Genomic DNA, 19,692 nt, shown 5'->3' with positions numbered 1-19,692 from the left:
GTGTGTGACTCAGAAGGACATGCATGTGTCAATGCGAGATTACGTGATTTTTCTATAACTTTAGGGCTATTGCTACAATTGGTATTCCGCAGTATTTGAAAAATTTCGGATATTTGTGTTTCACAGAGACATGCCTTTTCAGTCTGAGGAGTGGTGGGCTAGGATTTGGTAGGCTACAGCAGCAACAGGCCTTGCCCTTTCAGTATTTCTGTCCTCTTTTGGGTCATTTCCTCCAGGATACTACTATAAAGCAATTCCTGTGCTTATGGACAGGGTGTGGGAGGGAGTCACAGATAGCAAAAGGCTATGATCGCTATAGGATGTTCCTTTTCTAAGCCTGGAGTGAAAAACATGGCTCCTGAGTGTGACCTCTATACTGCCATCAGCAAGCACAAATAAGTCCGCTGGCAAATGTCTCATCCCTATACAATGATGATCCACAGAAAAAATTATCATCTCCTATTACTGTTCATTATTTTCTTTTCTTATATGCTAGAAATCTGCTGAGGAGTATGTTAACCTAAATTTATGTAAGTTTAATGTAAGCAATTTGTGACTTAAAGTAAGAGTTTTGCAATTTTGTACAATAATTTATGTTTACATCTTGCTCACATATGACATTGTTTGTGCTGGAGAGTTTGCACTGCACTATTGTTCTTCATAAGGAAGATGAAGGACAGAACAAAGAATAAACATAGGTGTAGCCCACAGATTATGCTTTTTATATTACGATTTTTTATTTGGCTTTAGGGTTTTGCTTGTATACTTTAGGCTTGGCATAGATGGAGATTTTTGAAGTCCTGGGTGTTCATATTGGAGTTTGAGGCTCTTGAGACATGATATACCATTGCCAAATACAGTGTAAATAAGAAAAAATATCTGTAAGTATAGTAATAATAAAAAAGCACAGATGACATTTAAATGTTTTCTGGGTCTTTTCTAGAGAATAATATAAACTGAAGTTCCCCCAGGCCCCCCTCAAATGCCCTGATTGGATGGACAATATGTTTGTCTTCCTGAGTTGATGGCAAGATAAGGATTGTGGTTTTGAGGCTCCAACTGTTTATAATTCAGTATCACTTTAAGTAAGGTTACCAGCTCATATTGTTGACAAATAATGGTAAGAAAATATACCTGTGGTTTAGTTGTGGTTTTGTGTGTGCTGTATAAATAGAAAGATGCAAACACATAAACTAAAATCTTTCTCTTTTTAGTCCTAAATCTTGTGCGACAAAAAAAAAAAAAAAAAAAAAAAAAAAAAAAAAGGAGGTTGGTAGTGTATATATAGGGTAGTTAATCTAAAAAATTATTGGAAGTGTAGTCTGTGCTTTATTATTATTATTATCATTAATAATAATAATATCTTCGTTATTATCATTAATATTATTATTATTGTTAAATTAATTAATTAGGACATTGCTATCCCCTCAAGATATTTCAAAGGAAGCAAATACTAGGATATACTAGAACTTGGGCCGGTTTGGGGTTTTTTTTTTTCCTTTTCTGGAAATAAAGTATCCTCTGCTTTCAGATTTGGTAGCTGCCTTCAGCTTGTATGTGGTGCTTCTGAAAAACAGCCACCTTCTTTGTAGGCCCTTGTAACCATTAAGACCCTCTCTACCCCATTGATCTTGCACCTTTGAACTGTTCTGTCTTTTGCCATTTGCTTTACAAGGGACAAAATTCCTTTTGTCATCTCAAGACTGTAAGATTCCCTGGGTCTGAAATGAAGTAGACCCACACACACTCCAAATGCATTGAATCCTGCATATTCCTATTCATTTTGATAGTTTTTTCCTTGAGTGGCAGGAGCCTGGCTTCCCTGGGAAGCCTTTCTTTCTGCTTCTTCCTTCATGATACCTGTGCTCTGTGTAACACATTTGATCACCCCGTTCCACGCAGAACCTCCAGCTCTCTTGGCACAGTTCCCCATCCACTTACCTTGTGCATCCCCTTGCTTCTTTCCTGGGTCGTTGACTGTTCACTGGGTGAGACCCAGCCTATGCAGCTGGATGGCTGAGCTGGATGGCACCCTTAGCCTGGTGACTCCTGAGGTCACGCTGCGGACCACTCTGCCAAATTCATGTGATTTTCGAGAGCTTTACCCTTCATTCAAATTTGTATTTAGAAGGTAAGGGTGTAGAGGGGAACAGGACTAGGCTGGGTCAGAAAAATGGCATATTTTATAAGAAGAAAACAAATTTAAAGTAGCCAGATTTCTTTTTTTCCTACTGACTCATCCTTTGTGGGTCAGAAATAAAGGCCCTCGGAATGAATGCTGCTGGCAGGGGGTTCCCTGTAATGGCTTCTTGGTGTTGGAAATGGCTCTATTCTTGTTGGAAACAGCTTTATTTTCAGCTCCATAGCATTCTGTAACATCTGGCAGCTTGGCAGGGGGTGATGCTAGTTACATTTCATCATTTTGAACATGCTTCTTGAGAACTAGAATGGGAAGTTATGGGAGTGGTCTCTGTCACAGTTCAGCTAAAAATTCTTACTGAACTCCTACATTGAAAAACAGACCTTTTTTTTTAAGCATAAAACCAGATAAATAGCATACACTTCATCACTTTGATTCCTCCCTGCCCTCAAATTCCCCACTAATGTTGATATGTTGTATTGTTGCTCCATTGTATTCATGTTAGCTGAACAATTTCTAGACATACTAGCAAAAATTCCTGTTCTCTTGTGAGTGCCAGGCTATTGCTGCTGGTTATGCATCTGAAGAGATAATGAGATGTGTAAGGCCAGGATAAAACTATAAACAAGCCCTGCTTCATGTAATCGGATGGTTCTTTTAGAAGAGACATCAAGACTTTCAATAAAATTGTGAGAGTTTGGCAACTCTTTTTCTGAACTATAGTAGTAATCCTTGTCAATGACACCATTGCTTTATATTCCTCAGCAACTGAAGACGAAGCAAGTGAGTTTTCCTTATTTTGTCCATTGCACAGTCAAGAGCCGCTCAAGCTGTTCTGTGAGACCTGTGATACCCTCACGTGCTGCAGCTGCCTTCTGACAGAGCATAAGGAACACAGGTACCACACATGGATTGCTTAATCATAATCCCATCTAAAACTGTAGGTAATTTAGAATTTAAGACTGTTCACCTGCACTTCTGTTAGCTGAACTTGCAGGCTAGTCGAAACTTAAAAGCCATAGCAAACTTAGTTCAGCTGTCTTAGGCCCAAGCAGTGTAACACATGAGTTACCACCCTCACAGAATCAGTCATGGCTCTCAGCAGGGTGTACTCTCCTAATTGTATTGTCTGCCCAGATACTATGTAGGCATGAGTATGCTCAAAGGCACAAGATGAACTCAACATGAGAACTCAATACTTAACATGATTCAAATACTTCTGTTTATCGGAGACGTGGTGACTGTACACGACCAGAGTTACCAACTTAAGCGTGCTGCTTGCTTGTGGAAGTGTGTGAGTAATGTAAGGAGCTGTCTATACGCAGTGACACTTTTTTGTGAGATCGGCCTGCCTATATGAACAACAATGATGTTCAGCTGTCACAGAGAACATTTGTAGTAGGAAAGAAGCAGGGACCATGTCCAGACAGGCTTAAGGTAGCTCATCCCCTACATTTATCAACCGATAAATTGATTACTTATCAACAGAAAAAAACGTGGTGTGAGAATTTCCCCTTCTTTCACAGGTTCAGACATCTTGATGAAGCTTTGCGAAATCAGAGAGTTATCCTGGAAAATGTCGTAACTAAAGTGGAAGAGAAAAAAAATGGGATTCAGGTTTCAGCTAAACAGATTGAAGACAGGTAATGGCTATGCATTTTTTTGTCACAAAGGCGGGTGATCAGTAAAAATGTTATTTTCTCTAGATGTAGGTTAACAGAAGTAAATGCAGATGTTATGTTTTTTTTCTTGGAGGGTAGGAAATCCTAGGAAGGTTAGAAATATCAAGTTCATGTTTAAGTGGTACTGACCAGTCATGGCATTGTAATCCAGGTTTCCATAGTCCTTATAAGACATGTGACAGCTGACTTTAAGAATTCTTTGTACAATCTGTTTCTAAACTATAATTTGAAAAGATTGAAAATAAAAGCTATTTTAAAATATATTGTTTCTTCAAGGAACCTCAAAGCAAGCTGCAATTCCATTCGAGACTAGTATTAAAATGAAAATATTTCATTATATGAACTGGATTTCAGCTACTGATTATATATTTCTTAGCTGTTGGATCTCTCTTCTGCATTTAAAAAAAAATTTCAAACACCTTGAAAGAGTACAAATCTGTTTATACTATTTATACTCTAGTATAAAGTGAATTATTTTTTTTATTTGGCTTCTGTGGTGTTTATGGACAAAGAACTTAAGACTGTTCTTGTCATGATGTTTGAGAGAGTCAATCAGCATTAGCCTGTCACATCCAGAGGGTAGCGGCCAGTGACTCGATGTCCAGATGGAGACTGGTGACAAGTGATGTCTCTCAAGAGTCCGTACTGGGACCAGTACTGTCTAGTATGTTTATCACTGATGTAGACAGTGGGATTGAGTGCACCCTCAGCAGATTTTCAGATGACTCCAAGCTGAGTGGTACAGTTGATAGTGCTTGAGGGATGGGACGCCATTCAGAGGGACCTGGACAAGCTGGAGAAGTGGGCCCATGTGAACCTCATGAGGTTCAACGGGACCAAGTGCAAGGTCCTGCAGCTGGGTTGGGACAACCCCACACAGCAACACAGGCTGGGGGGTGAAGGGGTTGAGAGCAGCCCTGACAAGAAGGGCTTGGGGGTACTGGTGGATGAAAACCTGAACACGAGCTTGCAACACGTGCTTGCAGCCCAGCAAGCCGACCGTATCCTGGGCTGCATCAAACAGTGTGGCCAGCAGGTTGAGGGAGGTGATTCTGCCCCTCTGCTCCACTCTGGTGAGATCCCACCTGGAGTATTGCATCCAGCTCCGGAGTGCTCAGCACAGCAAAAACATGGACCTGCTAGAGTCGGTCCAGAGGAGGGCCACAAAAATGAGTGGTGGAATGCCTCTCCTATGAGACGGGCTGAGAGAGTTGGGGTTATTCAGCCTGGAGGAGAGAAGGCTCTGGGGAGACCTCACTGTGGCCTTTCAGTACTTCAACAGGGCTTCTAAGAAAGTTGGGGACAGACTTTTTAGTAGGGCCTATAGCGACAGGACAAAAGGTAATGGTTTTAAACTGAAAGAGGGTAGATTCAGACTAGACAGAAAGAAGAAATGTTTTACGATGAGGGTAGTGAAACACTGGCACAGGTTGCCCAGAGAGGCTGTAGCTGCCCTAATCCTGGAAACATTCAAGGTCAGGTTGGAGGGGGTGCTGAGCAGCATGATCTGATTGAAGATGTCCCTGCTTATTGCAGGGGAGTTGGACTAGATGACCTTTAAAGGCCTTTCCAACCCAAAACATTCCATGATTCTATGATTCTGTGTTTGAAGAGAAGTTTGGGAGAACTTACAGGAAATGGTACAACTTTCACTGGAGTTCTCTGTCAATAGTTAGATCAGTTTTTGTAACAAATAACTACTAAGCTCTGAATAAATGACATACCAGTTAGCTCATCCAGGAATGTGTATCTCTTACCCATAGGTTGCTTGAAGTAAAACAATTATACAAAAAGGTAGAAAATCAAATAAAAATGGCCAAGATGGTTTTGATGAATGAAATCAATAAACGAACAAGCATTCTTCTTGAACAACTTGAAGTAAGTAAGGCTATTTTCTTTGATACCTTGGGAAATTAAACTAAATTAAATTTAATTCCAGTGCCAATGGTAAAAATATAGACTGTGAGAGTTATTGTCCCTTTGCTTATGTTTTCAAATATTTTCTTTTTTTTTTTTTTTCTGCAGAATTTTATGTGGAATCAATGGTTGACAAAGATTCAGGATGAAGTGGCAAAATGCTTAACATGTTAACCACATCATCTAATGCAGTTACAGGGGATATGTGTGCACCTTTTGAGTAATTAGGAAACAAACAGCTTCTGGTTTTAAAGTTTAATTTGTAGAAGACCACTAGCAGCACATTTAATACCCTGTTTTGAAAATGGTCCTCTGGTCTACTTTCTGTAACAGAGCCTGCAGGTTTGACTCTTCAGTTTTTGGATGTCCAGTTGAAGTATAAGTGATTTTAGTCTGAAATGTGCTGAGCACAAAACCTACTATTTGCTCTGATCAGAATTTCCAGTTCTCAGTTATTGGGTAATTTTAGCAGGCATTGGAAAGACAAGGCACTCACTACTTGTTACCTACCTTTGAACTTACATATTTGACTCAAATATGGCTACTCAGCTAAGCAGCTTTACAAAAAAAGAGAAATGTACGCTCTCATTTCAGTATTATTAAACATAAGGTAAATTCAGTGTTCATATGTTTTGACAACGTTTCAGTGTTTGTCAGAGTTATCTGTAACCACAATTGAACTGTGCATATACTTGAAGTATATGATGAAGTGCATATAGGGGCATCAAATGAAATCAGGAGGTGCCAGGTTCAAATCAAACAAGGGCAGATAGTGCTTCACATAAATGGTAAATAACTGTGGAAGTCCTTGCTGCAAGATACTGTGCATAGGTTTAAAAGTAATTAGACAAATTCGTAGAAAAATACACTGAGAGTGATAATGTAGCCTCTGTCTTTGTGGTCCCTAAATCGTGAACTGCTGGAAACTGGATCAGAGGAAATGCTGCGTGCTTCCCCTTTTTATATTCTTTCTTGTGTCTCTTCTGTCGTTTATTGTATGAGAGAAGAAAGCAGTCCAGGTACAAATTTGATCCAACTTCTACAGCTTTTTTGGGTTACATTATTCTGTTAAACCAAGGCCAGAATGATGTTGTTGTTTGCTCCTGGAGAAGTCATTGTTCTTCCTGAATTCAGACATATCTGAATAGGTTTGAAAAGATTCTAAATAACAGTGTCCCTGCAAAGAATGCATAGTGTAGTGCCAATGATTGTATGCATTATGTGTGCCTGAAGAATGACAAATGTCTTCTACTGATTCACATTATTAACAGAAAATCACCAGTGAAAAGAAGCAGAAATTGGAGCAACAGCTACAAGGTGTTGTGGTTTTAAGCAGACAAGTAGAACATGTGCAGAACTTCATCAGCTGGGCAGTGTACAGTAAAAACAGCATCCCATTTCTCTTCAGTAAAGAACTGGTAAGAGCAATACTTACTTTTTCAATAAATTGAAATTGTGCAGTAAATGTGAGAACTGTTTTAAGGGTTTTATATTTCTCAAGTAAAATATTTTTCATGATCTTCTAATTTTGAATAAAATCATTGTCCTTTGATTTGCAGATTGTATTTCAGATCCAGCGCTTGTTAGAGACAAACTGTAACACAGACATAGGCCCTCCTCTGAAGATCAGATTTACTTGGGATCCCTCCTACTGGACTAAACAACTGTCCAACTTGGGTAAGAAAAATATATTGTTTTTTATTAGGCAAGTGCCCAAAGCTGGACAAGACAGACAGAGATGATACAGTACTTTCCCTAAAGTGCTCTTTTGTTCTAACTTCCAGTTTTGTACTCTTTTGTACTCTTGTCATGTTCTGAAGAAAAGCTAGTGTGGCTGCACTTTCCTGTTTTTCCCTCCAGTTATATCAATTCACCTATTAAAATACAATGTTATATGTAAATAATACCTCATATACATTACCTAGAAATTAAATACCATCTTTGATGGTCTTAAAATGTCACTATGTAAGAACACAACTACTAGTTCAGTGGAAGAACTGTGCAAAGCTAAACAAATAACTTTTAACTGAAATTACTTAACATGTAGTGTCACTGGCTATCAAACAGCCTTGATTTTTCCCAATGTATTTGAAATTCAGTTCTGTCCCAGCAAGCAGTAGCTCTGTACCACACTGTGACTCTGACAGTCCTGTAAGGTGTTCCCTGCGTGAAATGGAGTGTCTGCAGTGGGCTTTGTGCTATTTCCTGGGCCTTACCCAGGGGCAGCTGGGCTCAGTCATGCCCATGCTCCTCAGATCCTTTAGTATTTTAGTGGCCAAGGGACCTGAGCAGTGCTTGAGATACAATTAACTCACAAAGATGGCTTTAAGACATTGACTGTATAATAATTACAGTGTTACTTATATAATGAATGTGCATACTGTGACTGTTTCCCACCAGCTATAGATTTCCCAACTGCAGTGGGTTTTTACAGTAAATTCAGTTTGGTGGGCCAATCAATGGTCTAAAAGATTGGTTCTCTTCCCATTTTGAGATATTTAAAACTAGATGGGGTAAAACACTATCAAAAGTATTACAAGGAATAATCTCTTGACTAAAAGCATGGGCAAGATCAGTTCATAGGTCAGTTCTATTTCTAGCTTTTATGATTCTCACCTGCATGACATCAATCTCTTTTATTTTTGTCACTTTCATGCTGGAACAGTCTTTTTTACCTGTGCTTATGGGTGAGAAGATATACTCATACTTTAGTGAAAAATGAAAGTAGAAGCCATATCCATCAGTTACAATAAAATAAGTTGAGGTCAATTTTTCAAAGCATTTACTGATAATTCAGCCACGAGTTCCACTGACATCAGTGGGAGTTTGGTGTGAATTTAAATCACTGAAAAATCTTGAAAAATGTGTCTTGAAGGTATGTTGAAGGACTGTTTGGATAGGATATTTTAATATATTTTATACTTGAAATGAAGACAAGGAAATGGCCATTGCTCACAGTTTTTATTATGTAAATTTGTCAAGATCACAGGAGGGGGTAAATGCTGTTTTTTTCAGGAGGTTTTGCTATGGAAGGTGGACACATTTCTCACTCAGATGTGCTACTCTCTGGAAATGTGCAAGGATTACAGACCTCCTTGTATCATGGGCACCATTCACCAGCATCACAGCTGGAGCCTGTGAATAGCCAGACCCATCAGTTTCCACCTGCAGTTCAGTGTCCTATGTCTGTATGTTGCTCGCACCGCCTCAGTGTAACTCACCCAAACAAAGCTCAGCCTTCTTACCAAGACATAAACCGCCATCAAAATTTTCGACAACCTCCTGAACTGCATCATCAGGACTTTCCTCTGCAGTACAGCATGCAGCAACATGACAAAGAACAAAGAGGGGGGGGGGCAGCCTATGAAACTAACACAGTCTGGGCTGGAACAGCAGTCGCGGTCAGAGCCAGAGAATGTATCCAGGAGGATAGGAAAGCACTTACCGTCCCAGCAGCTGCAGCAAACAGCGCCCCTGGGTTATGCTGTTGTATCGCATGAGACTCAGCAAGTTCACACAAGCCATCCACAGCCATTCCACACACAGGCTTCTTTGCAGACATCAACTGTGCAAGTGCAACTTGGTCATCTCCAGAAGATAAAATCTAACCACTTCCAGCAGCAGCAGCTGCCACCAGCATCACCACCATCAGGTCAGAATGAGAACACCCACAAACAAGTCATCCAGCAGAGCCTGGACATAATGCACCACCAATTTGAACTGGAGGAGATGAAAAAGGATCTGGAGCTTCTTCTGCAGGCCCAAGGACAGTCCAGCTTGCAGCTGAACCAAGCCAAGCCACCTCAACACGTGCAACAGACCATAGTTGGTCAAATCAACTACATAGTGAGGCAGCCAGCAACAGTTCAGCAGCAAATCCAAGATGAAGCACAAGTAAGTTCTCTAAAAGTTCTTTGCTACTGTGTTTAGTCAATGTAAGCTCAAAAATGGGAGACACCTTTGAGATTTATATGGTTGGTTGAACTTTCTGTTGTCTATGTTTGTATTCAGCAGAGGCTTCATGCCTCATGCAGATTGAGGCAAAATTTTCTGTAAAGTGCTGCATAAACAACCTGGACCCCAAAGATCTGAATCTCTAAATAGACAAGGTGAGTAGCAGGTGGGAGGATAAAAGCATCATCATTCCTCTTTTGGGAACAGGTAATTGGAGGACTGCAATAGTTTCCATTTCAACGCTTTTTTATAGGACACTTTAAGCCTTGAGTCCTTGAAAAAGATTCCCTTTCGATTCTGAATGATTAGTGAAGAGAGAGTAAAGAACAACTTTTTTCAGTCTGAGAGTTATTTCCCTTCTACTAGTAACTGCTTTTGCTACTGCATCATGTCTTTTAAGATTGTCATCAGTTTTCATGCATGCTGTTCTGTTAGAGTTTTGTCAGCAGGGCTAATTTCTCCTCTTTCCCTCTGTTGGTAAGAATCCTGCTTTTGCAAAAGGTGGTGAGCATCCAAGCTGCAAGGCAGATAAGATGCGCGATAATGTGGCTTTGAAACTCATTCAGAGCAGTGGGGACTACCACAGGAAGGTGGCTGGGACTTCCTGGTGTGTAAATTCTGTGGAGTTCCCACCTTGAATAGCTCTCAGAGTGGCTTACCTGTAGGGGCAAACTGCAGGCTTTTGGAATAGCTGTACAATACAGCAACTTTATTGATTATTTTTATTTTTAAAATTCATTAATGTTTGAGAGAAATCTTTCTCTATTCATTTATCACTCTGCTTAAGGTTACTTTCAACATCTTTGGTGTTTTAGAGTTTTTCCAGTCTTGCCATATTGTGTATGCTGTGAGTGATATGAATTGGTTACCATTTTCTTTGGGATTCTGAAAACACAAATTCTTAATTGTAATTTATAGGTCTGTGAGAGTTCCACTGAACCTGATGCCCAGAAGTCTGTAATTCCTGTTGACAAAAATGGTAGTGCTTCTCTGTCACAGTTGCTAGATGAAGAAGCCAGTGTCAGCAGTCACTCCCCTGAGAGCACATTGCAACAATCAACTTTCCAACCAATGAGAAAGGTATAAAGAACTTTTCTAAAAATATATATTTTAAAGGGAAAACATGATTTCACAATATTGAATATAATATGGCATTGTAATTTGTAATCAGGTTGGAAAAATTAAAATACAGTAAAAGTCAACAAAATGGCTTGTGAATCTTGGAAGACAGTCATAGGCTAACCTAATGTGCATCTTCCAGTGAGATATCTATACACTGTGCTAGCCAGGATCAGCAACTGTTCTATAAGCTGGCAGTGTTTAGATCTGATTGCTAAGCAGGAACTGGTAAGTAAATAGAAGACCTATTTATTCACTTGAGTAAATTCTGTCCAGTCCCTGTCTCTAGTGATTTAACTACGAGGACTTGCTAACTACTGTTGTAGCAGCAGTTAATCTGGAAAAAAAAGTCAGAGATTCTGATGAAATCAGACCCGAGAAACATCCTTCAAAATAGTTGCCCTGGAAATAACAACACTATTTATTACTGAAACTGTGGCATCTGAAAAGGACATAATTTTGTTATACTCCTTCTCTTTGTCCGTATATAAGCAGAAAAATCATAGATTTCTGTATTTCTAGAATATTTCAGCACATAATAGAGCCACACTTTGATCCTTTCACCTACTAGGAGGCCCTAAATATTGAAGAAACAGCATAAACAAAACCAGGAGGGTTCATCTTTATCGGTAGGTCCTTGCTAGCTCTAGATACCACCTGTGCGTCTGAGGCAGAGAAGCTGCCTTTTAGCTCTCTGTACAGTTTGTGTAAAACACTCCAAATAGCACTTCATATTCAGGTTGCTCAAATCTGTTTGGTACTTCTGTGCGTGGCTCATGTTGTGTACCATGTAGAAGTCTTTTGTGGATATTTTTTCTTGGAATTTGTGTGTGGAATATTGTGGAATTACTTGTGTTTCCTTACTAGCCCCCAGAAGGAAGTTATTTTATCTTTCTTTAGTATGTAGCTTTGTTGACCTGACATGTATGATGCAATACCCGTTCAAAGAGTTGTTGGAGATCCTTTGGGGAATTGCAGAGACATGGAAAGTTTATGATTACTGAGTGTCTGGAAGCAGCATGCAAATCAGATTTGGAAGCCACAAAGAAATCTGCAATTGCAAACTTATTCCTGTAGATGTGATGGAATTTCTGGATCAGGCTGATGGTATCACAACATTCCGAGATGATGTTCTTAGGCTCTGAACTTTCACATGTGGAAGCAGATCTCCCTTAACCTCTGATGACAGAGCACAGGACTGAGGAAAGCTGTGCAAATTTTCTAGGATAGGGCTACCTTTACTTTAGGATGTGACTGTAAAAATTGAAGGTGTGTATTTAAGTCGTGAGCACAACCATGAACCTGAGCACATGCTTTTCTTATAATGGAGACACAACCTCAAAGTTATTTGTGAAAATGAATGGTGATGCTATACCAATTAGTTTTCAGAGGCTTTTTCTACATGCATGTTGAAGAAGTTGTCCTTTGTTTTCTGGACCTGTAAAGGAAAGTTATGGCCAACAGTTTGAACAAGAAAATTCAGAAAGAGGGAAGAAAATGGAAGCAGATGTACAAGAGAGACACTACTGTAGTCTGATGGGGAAAGGAAGAGAAAAAAAAGGAAGAGGGGCTGATTTGTTGCTATAGAAGTTGAGAAGGCAGCAAGAGGAGGATACCCCTAGGAAAAAAAGTGAATTTTTTTTAATGGTGCTGAGAAGTGTATGCTCCTGTGCAGAAAGCACAGGTGTGTCTGTTTTTTTACTAGTTTCCTGGTACCTCTGCAAGAAATGAGGACATTCAACAGCTACAGTACTCCAGCTTTGCTTGTATTTATCTCTTGTAATGAGCTGTTTGGGATGAAGCCATAATGTACTGACAGCTTTAGCAATGGCTAATTAGAAATGATGATGGGAAACAGCACAGTAAGGAAATCCTTGAAATATATTCTTCATGAGTGCTGTTTAAAGATGTCTGACTGCTTTTGCTGACAAGTAGATTAGATCTAGATTTAGACGGGAGTTCCGTTCCTATTTAAGAACAAGGGGATGTGTCTATTCATTCTCATCTCTTTTCACCCGATTAAATATTTTCACGCTCATCTCCAGATTAAAAATTGTTTGTCCATTTACTTTCATATGGCCTGTATTCAGAACATTTAATCCCTTTCATGTTCTTGGAGGACATGGAAAAAGTGAACATGAAATCTAAAATACTGCATTTGAAAAGTAGGGTAGAGAAAATGACTAGAGAAAACTTGTGCTACCTGGAGAAGAACTGTATTTTGCCTTTTGGAGAATAATTGGTAGAGGAGTTCTGGGCCTTGTGTTGCAGTTCTGCTGAACTCTGACAGCCCTCCTTGTGCTCCGCATTCCTACTGGAGTAGGTAATTCTCTGGCTGCTGAGATTCTTTCATTAAAGAGAAAGCAGTGTGAACCAGGATGTAGCAAAACCCAGAATTAACTGTTTAGTGATATGTTTGCCAAGATCTGTCAAAAAATAAAAGCTTCCATTAGCCCGGTGGTTTCCTTTCTTTTGGAGGGGGGCAAGGCTTGATTGCTCATGTAATTAAACATCTGTGCATTAATTTTGAAACATGTTTAAGGTATGCATTTGATACTATTGATTGATAACTAGATGAATTATCTGCATACAGGATCATATTTATGTGTGAAGCATAAATACATACATATGTGTGAAGCAATATAGAGCAGATGCTTTGGGATCACAACATTACTCATAAATGGGGAAACCTCAAGTACATTACTCAGATCATCCCAGACAAGTGCTTGTGCAGCTGTTACACCACAGTGTGAGGCGCTCATGTGCCACGTGAGCGCCTTTGAGTTGAAAGAATGCCTGTTCAAGTTATGCTGATGAGTATTGTTCTCTGTCCCTCACATTTAAAGTTGGTTATTGATAAGCAGAAGTAGAGGAACAGGGATGAAACACTTCATGCACTTCTAAAATGTCCTTGTATGTTATATTTCACCATCTATCAGTACAAAAATTAAATCTGGCTTCACTGGGCAGACAGAATTTTGGCTTTTCAGTCATATCAAGTAGGGTTTTCTATCTGGTGTTGATCAGAAGCATTGACATCAAGGCTACTGCTGGCTTAAAGTTCAGAGTAATTCCTGTCTGTGCCCACCTGTTCTCTGTGCATGTGTCTAGTATAGTCTCTAAACATGTAACTTCAGTTATGTGTGAGCTTGTTTTAATTTGTTCCACTGTTTTTGGAACATTAATGGTGATATTTTGTCAGCCTTTCTGTCTTCCTATGTATTCCTCTAACTATTCTTTCTCTGTGAGTTGTGTTTTTTTGTGCAGAATAGATGTTTCTATACTTAGACTATTGATTTTTTATATAAGTCAAGTATTACATTTAGCATAACTTTGGGCTTGATTAGCACCTTTTAAGAATGCAACACTAGAAATTGAAGTTTTCTGTCTACGTGCAAAATGGATATAATTTTCTCTTCCCTGTCAGTATACTTCACTCATGTAGCTGGGACCTGCTTTGCATTGTGGAGTTGTTCCATCTCCATGCCTGTCAAATGCCCAGCCTCTCCAGTAAGAATGGCAGCAAGTCAGAGGACAAATCTCAGAATAACTTCTGTGATAGCTGCACTTTTGTTCTGGGGAATCGTGCCAAGCTCTAGCAATCAGATTTTATACAAGCTATTGAAGTGCTAAGTTGCAGTGTGAAGGAATGAGTGCTCAATTAGATTAACAATTTTGTGGAAAGGGTTACCAACCTTCTGCAGTGATACGGTCCTCCTGTTGCTTTTACACCGTATAATATGGAGTTATTAATTTGCACACAGGACTGGAGAGGTCATCTGTTCTGGAGCAGAGGCAAGGATAATAAGGCATTTTTGGCCTAATTGTGTTTTCGGGAGTAGTAAAGGCCATAGAAACCCTGTTTTCCTTACATGTACCTAATTGTCATTTGTGGCTGTGATGAGCAAGAGGTCTAAAGGCTGTACCTAGCATTTGAAGAAATGTCATAATTACTGTACATCTATAGCACAAATTTGTAATTTGAGTCTCAGGCACTGCTGCAACAGACACTGGTGGTGTTGCAGGGCCAGCTGGACCCCTCTTGTCCTCAGACTCTGTAAGTGCACGCATTTCTCTAGTTAGAAGCACGGCCTTTACATCTGGGAGGGATGATTCCTTGTCTTGTCCAGCCGTTGGGTTGGGTCCTGGGCAGTGGAACACTCTGACCATCCCCACTCATCCTAAAAACCTAACTGAATTGGGCACACACGGTTCTGCCTTCTGGGACACTGATCAGTTGTGAGTAGATTAGACAGCATTTGTCAAAGTCAGGTTTGGTTATGTTCCTTAGCAACTTCTGAGGGTTTCTCCTCCTAAGCTATTATTTCACCTTCTGCTTAAAATAAATATCGAATATGTCATGCACTGTATTAGTAAATTATTAGTAAACAGCTGTATCTAGTAATTTAGAGCTGTAGCAAATAGTAGATGGTTAGGAAAGGATATAAGAAACAGACAAATATAAACTAATCCTTTGATGATATGCTATCCCAGCTTCTAAAAACCTGCCCTTTAGGGACCTCCTGAACTGACAGTTGTACCCAGACAATTGTGTTTTGCAGCAATATGTGGACCCCTCGTCTCTGAATTTGTCTAACCTATTTTTTGAGTGCATTTTAATACTATTAGTCTCCTCAGCATTCTGCAGCAACTGAGTTTTGCACTGCGTGAGAAGTTCCTCTCTTTGCTTACTTTGTCTGTTGCCTGATAATTCAGTAGGAGGCCTTCTAGTTCTTGTGTTAGGAAAATTAGTGAATACCCACTCTCTATTCACCACCTTCATAATATCTGTATTTTATATGTTTATATTGAATTTCCTCTCAAACGTTTCTTTTTGAAGCTGAAAAGCGATTGGTGCTCTCTCTAGTGTCTTTTTTTCATGGAAGCAATTCTATACCTTGGTCCTTGGTATCTTTTGTAGTTTTCCCTATATTTTGTGGTTTTGATAAATCCTTGTTGAGACAGGGTGACCAGAAATAGTAGTCAAGGTGTAAGCATATGGAAATGTTTTACAGTGCTTCTAACACTGATTTTTGCGCTGTTCTTTTTGGTTCACAATAAGTCCCAGCTTCTTAGTTTAAGAGCTCTGTTTGTCTCAAGCACCGTAAATTACCTGACGTGGGCAAATCCTGGAAAATATCCCATGCCATTCAAGGAGCACTCTGAGAGGCTTCTGTTTTATTCCAGTTATACATGCAATGGAGGCATTTCATGCAAGAATAACATAGTGATGGCTCATGGTGGGACCTCTCAGCCCCTCCTGGGACTTCATGTGTGTGAACTTTGAGGTTCTGACACAGCAATGCTGCTGTTCCTACAGGAATATCAGAGAGTTATTCAGTCAGAATATATCAGACAGTTATCTCAGTCTGCTTTAGGTGGCATTCCTGGGTATTTTGCCCCTACACATTTGTCCTAAGCTTTATTAATGACAACTCTTCTGTCTCCATGGCAAGTGCTTAACTAATGATTTGTTTGCCTGTTTTTTTAACGCATGTGAAATTTCTGGGAGAGGGGTTGAGGGCAACAGCTTTTTTGTTAGTGGTTTTGTTAGTGGTTTTGTTAGTATTGCACTGAGCATGTTATGATTACTTAGTGACTGAAAGTAATAATAATTTAATACCTGTCCCTAGGACTTCGAATCTGAGCTTGGAACTGAGGTGGGCTTATTGCTTTTTTTTTCTTCTAATTACTATTAATTTTAGGGGGATTAGAGGTGAAGGAAATAATGGCAACAGCCTGGAATTCAGGGTCCTGCAAATTTCTAAAGTATCAGGGTATTTTTTGACTTTAAGGAATTGAGCTGCTTACAGCACAAATGCGTTCATGCTTAATACAATTAGGTACATTTCCCAGAATGTTAATTTAACAAAACCTTTTCCTTTGACCTGGAAAAAAGGATAAATAAAACATGATGCTGCTTGCTCCACACAATCTCTTCCTCCTTCCTCCTTTCGGCTCCAGTTTACTCAGACAAATTGTTAAGGGAAGGTTTGGATTCTTTTTCTCATAAAAATGGAAAGGAAATCCTTTGGATTCTAATCTGAAATTGGGAAAAACGAATAGGAAACATGTGTAGACTGTGTTATCAGTGCAGCTGTGTGCGGTGAGTTAAGCAACTGGATTGGAGTAGTACATTTGTTTAACCTCCTAGCATAATGAGCTGCCAGGGGGATTGCTCCACTTAATAGCAGCCGTTCATTACTCTGCAACCATTTGCAGCGTGTTATTTCTCTTATAGCAAAGAACTAGGTTCCTAGTTTTAGCTTTCTTTATCTGTGACACTTAATGTCAATAGCCTTGAGACTTTGCCAAAACAATCCTAACAAATCCTAATCCCAGTGTTTCAAGGTAAGTATTTGCTTCTCAGAATTCTTCTGTATTAGTGCTGCATGTTTACACTGGACCTTTTTAAATGCAACAGTGATCAAAGAAATATTTGAACTGAACAATATGTTTATTTTTTGTTCTCTGAAGGCACTTTGCATGTTCTTTCTTCTTAGCTTTCACTACCATAGCTATGAAATTTGTGGTAGAAGGCATTTTGGGGTGGTGATGCTGCTGCCATTATATTATAAGGATCATCAGACCAAAATTAATTATGAGACAATGAGAATACCATTTATAATGACACAGCTGTAGTTCGATGTGCCAGGCTGTACATTAAAATGTCAAAAGTTTCAAAATTAACCTACAGCTGAAGCCACCCTCTACCCAAGAGCATAATTAATGCTTGTTGTTGTTCAAAGGGTGCAATGTAAAAGCAATAGAGCTTTTATAAAACAGAGATCAATTCTTTAAAGGCATCCCATTTGCAAAAACTAGCTGAACTGTCAAGGGAAAAGAGAAATTTTTGCTAATGGCAAAAGAAATGATTATTTTAGGGAGTGAATTAATAGGCTATTAATGAGCCTTGTTCCCAGTGCATTGTTCACTTCACACTTGACAGCAGCTCCATGGATCAGAATGGAATGTCTGTTCTTAACTGTGAGTTTTAATATTTTGCACTGAAAGATCATAATGTTGCTTCATCATTAAAATAACCACAAAATTAACTTTTGCCCCAAGGGAAAGACAGATGGCAGTTTGATGGCCTCATTATTCTTTTTTCTTTTTAACAAGAGTAAGGTTTTATATAGGCTTATATAATCTAAAAAGATCTCTGAAGAAACTGATGTTAGCTAGAAGAGCAAAGCAGATATAGCCATATAATGCAGTTGAATTTCACCTTTTAAAAAATTTTAGTTTTAACAAAGTCTTATGTATGTGTCTACTTTTTTTCTGCAGTAGGAGTCGTCCCAAGGACTACTCCCGGTAAGTAAACTTGTCTCACTGAAGCCAGGAGTAATCCTGCCATTGTCTTAGTAGGGCTAACATTTTGCCTGCCGTGTGTACAGTTACACACAGACGGGTCTTCACAGGGTCAGGTCTAAATATGTAATAGATGATGGCACGCTGTCATAGTAGAAGTAAAGGAAGGTGTATGTAATGGTTAGAAGTGGATAACCACAAGTTCTCCAGTTTACTTGCTGTGCAGCTTTGGGTGGTGTGCTACTACTATGTGTGTGCCTCAGCATGCTCCATTTCCAGTGGAGCACAGCGTTAGGTAGTTCCTATTGAATCAGGCAGGAATTTGTGGATGCTTCGTGCTTTTGAGAATTTGGCTAAATAAATATTTAAAAACCTCACAGGAACTTAATTAATGCTCACAATGGACTTTGAAGTAAGGGGGAAAGTCAAGGCTGATTACAGTCCCTCTGTTCAGTTCAAGCACAGATTCTGCTTATTTGTTTTATTTTCTGTAAGTGATATGAGACCAATTCACATATTTTGTCATCTGAAAAATGCTTGTGATAAAAAGAGTGATGGAATGAAAAGGCAAATGTGTACTTGATAGGCCACATTTGTCACTGCATGTGCAGGAACTTGTCACAAGCAAGTTGTGACAGCAAATGAACATTTTTAATCTTTGTGAACTTCTTTAGGATATGTGGCCATTGAGGCTGGATTCCTTTCTGACCTCCATATATTCCTTTGGTTTGAAACCTGAGTATTCTTAGGAATGCTCTGTCAGACAGAGTATACGGAAAATTGTGCCTCCACCAATGCATTTCCTCATTTGCTGTTCTCTAGTTTTTGGCTCAATTTTAAGGTAGGAAGAATATGTTTGACTGATTCCAGCTGATTCCAAGAAGCTATTATAGCTCAGACAGCTTGGATTCAGGGACATCCATTTGCCTCAAGAGGAGGAAAAGGGACAATACCCTGGCTGCAGAGACCCAGCACTCTCTGGGGTGCCTTCTACATGAAAGGACTCTTCAAACAGGCTTACTAGAGCATTGTGTGGTAAAATGGCACAACCCTTCCCTAGCACTGCAGAAGAGCTGCCATTTTTCTGTCTCAAATGCAGGCTATTTTGTCTCATTTGATATAAGTGGTCACTGTCCATGCAAAGCTCCTACTGTACTATCTATTGCGAATTAAAAAATGGAAATGAAATTACTTCCTTAGGTGGAAATTATTGTCTGTGGGCAGAGTGTTCTCTTAGCACATAGGTGATACACATGGCAAGCAGAGGAATTCAAGACTGATTTCTCTGGCATTATGTAGGATTTATACAGGCACAACTGGAGCTCAATCTAGGCTACTGTCTTTACCACTATTAGATTAAGATGGACAAAGTATCAAAATCCAAAATAGAGTGACAGTTGAGAAAAATACTAATTAAACCTAGAAAATGGGTCCTGTCTCAGATTCACTTCTGTCACAGGTCCCTAGCATAAAAATAAGTACAACAATGAAATAAAACTCTAATTACCAATTCAGATGCAATCAACACATTTCTTTTGTCTTGGTTTATATTACAATGAGTGCTACTTA

The 19,692-nt window shown here is 39.3% G+C and overlaps 1 protein-coding gene across 1 annotated transcript in view; it reads left to right on the top strand.

The window, feature by feature from the left end:
- Positions 1-19,692, top strand: part of TRIM66 (tripartite motif containing 66) — a 49,106-nt gene that overhangs the window by 13,891 nt on the left and 15,523 nt on the right. The window contains 8 exon segments of the mRNA XM_037403067.1: positions 2,906-3,038; positions 3,667-3,783; positions 5,586-5,700; positions 7,011-7,157; positions 7,299-7,416; positions 8,755-9,086; positions 9,088-9,633; positions 10,612-10,773. Coding sequence (XP_037258964.1) covers positions 2,906-3,038; positions 3,667-3,783; positions 5,586-5,700; positions 7,011-7,157; positions 7,299-7,416; positions 8,755-9,086; positions 9,088-9,633; positions 10,612-10,773 — 1,670 coding nt within the window.

Source organism: Falco rusticolus, chromosome 10 (genome assembly GCF_015220075.1).
Source record: "Falco rusticolus isolate bFalRus1 chromosome 10, bFalRus1.pri, whole genome shotgun sequence".
Lineage (NCBI taxonomy): Eukaryota > Metazoa > Chordata > Aves > Falconiformes > Falconidae > Falco > Falco rusticolus.
Note: the sequence above shows the minus strand (reverse complement) of the source record. Positions and strands in the feature narration are given on the sequence as shown.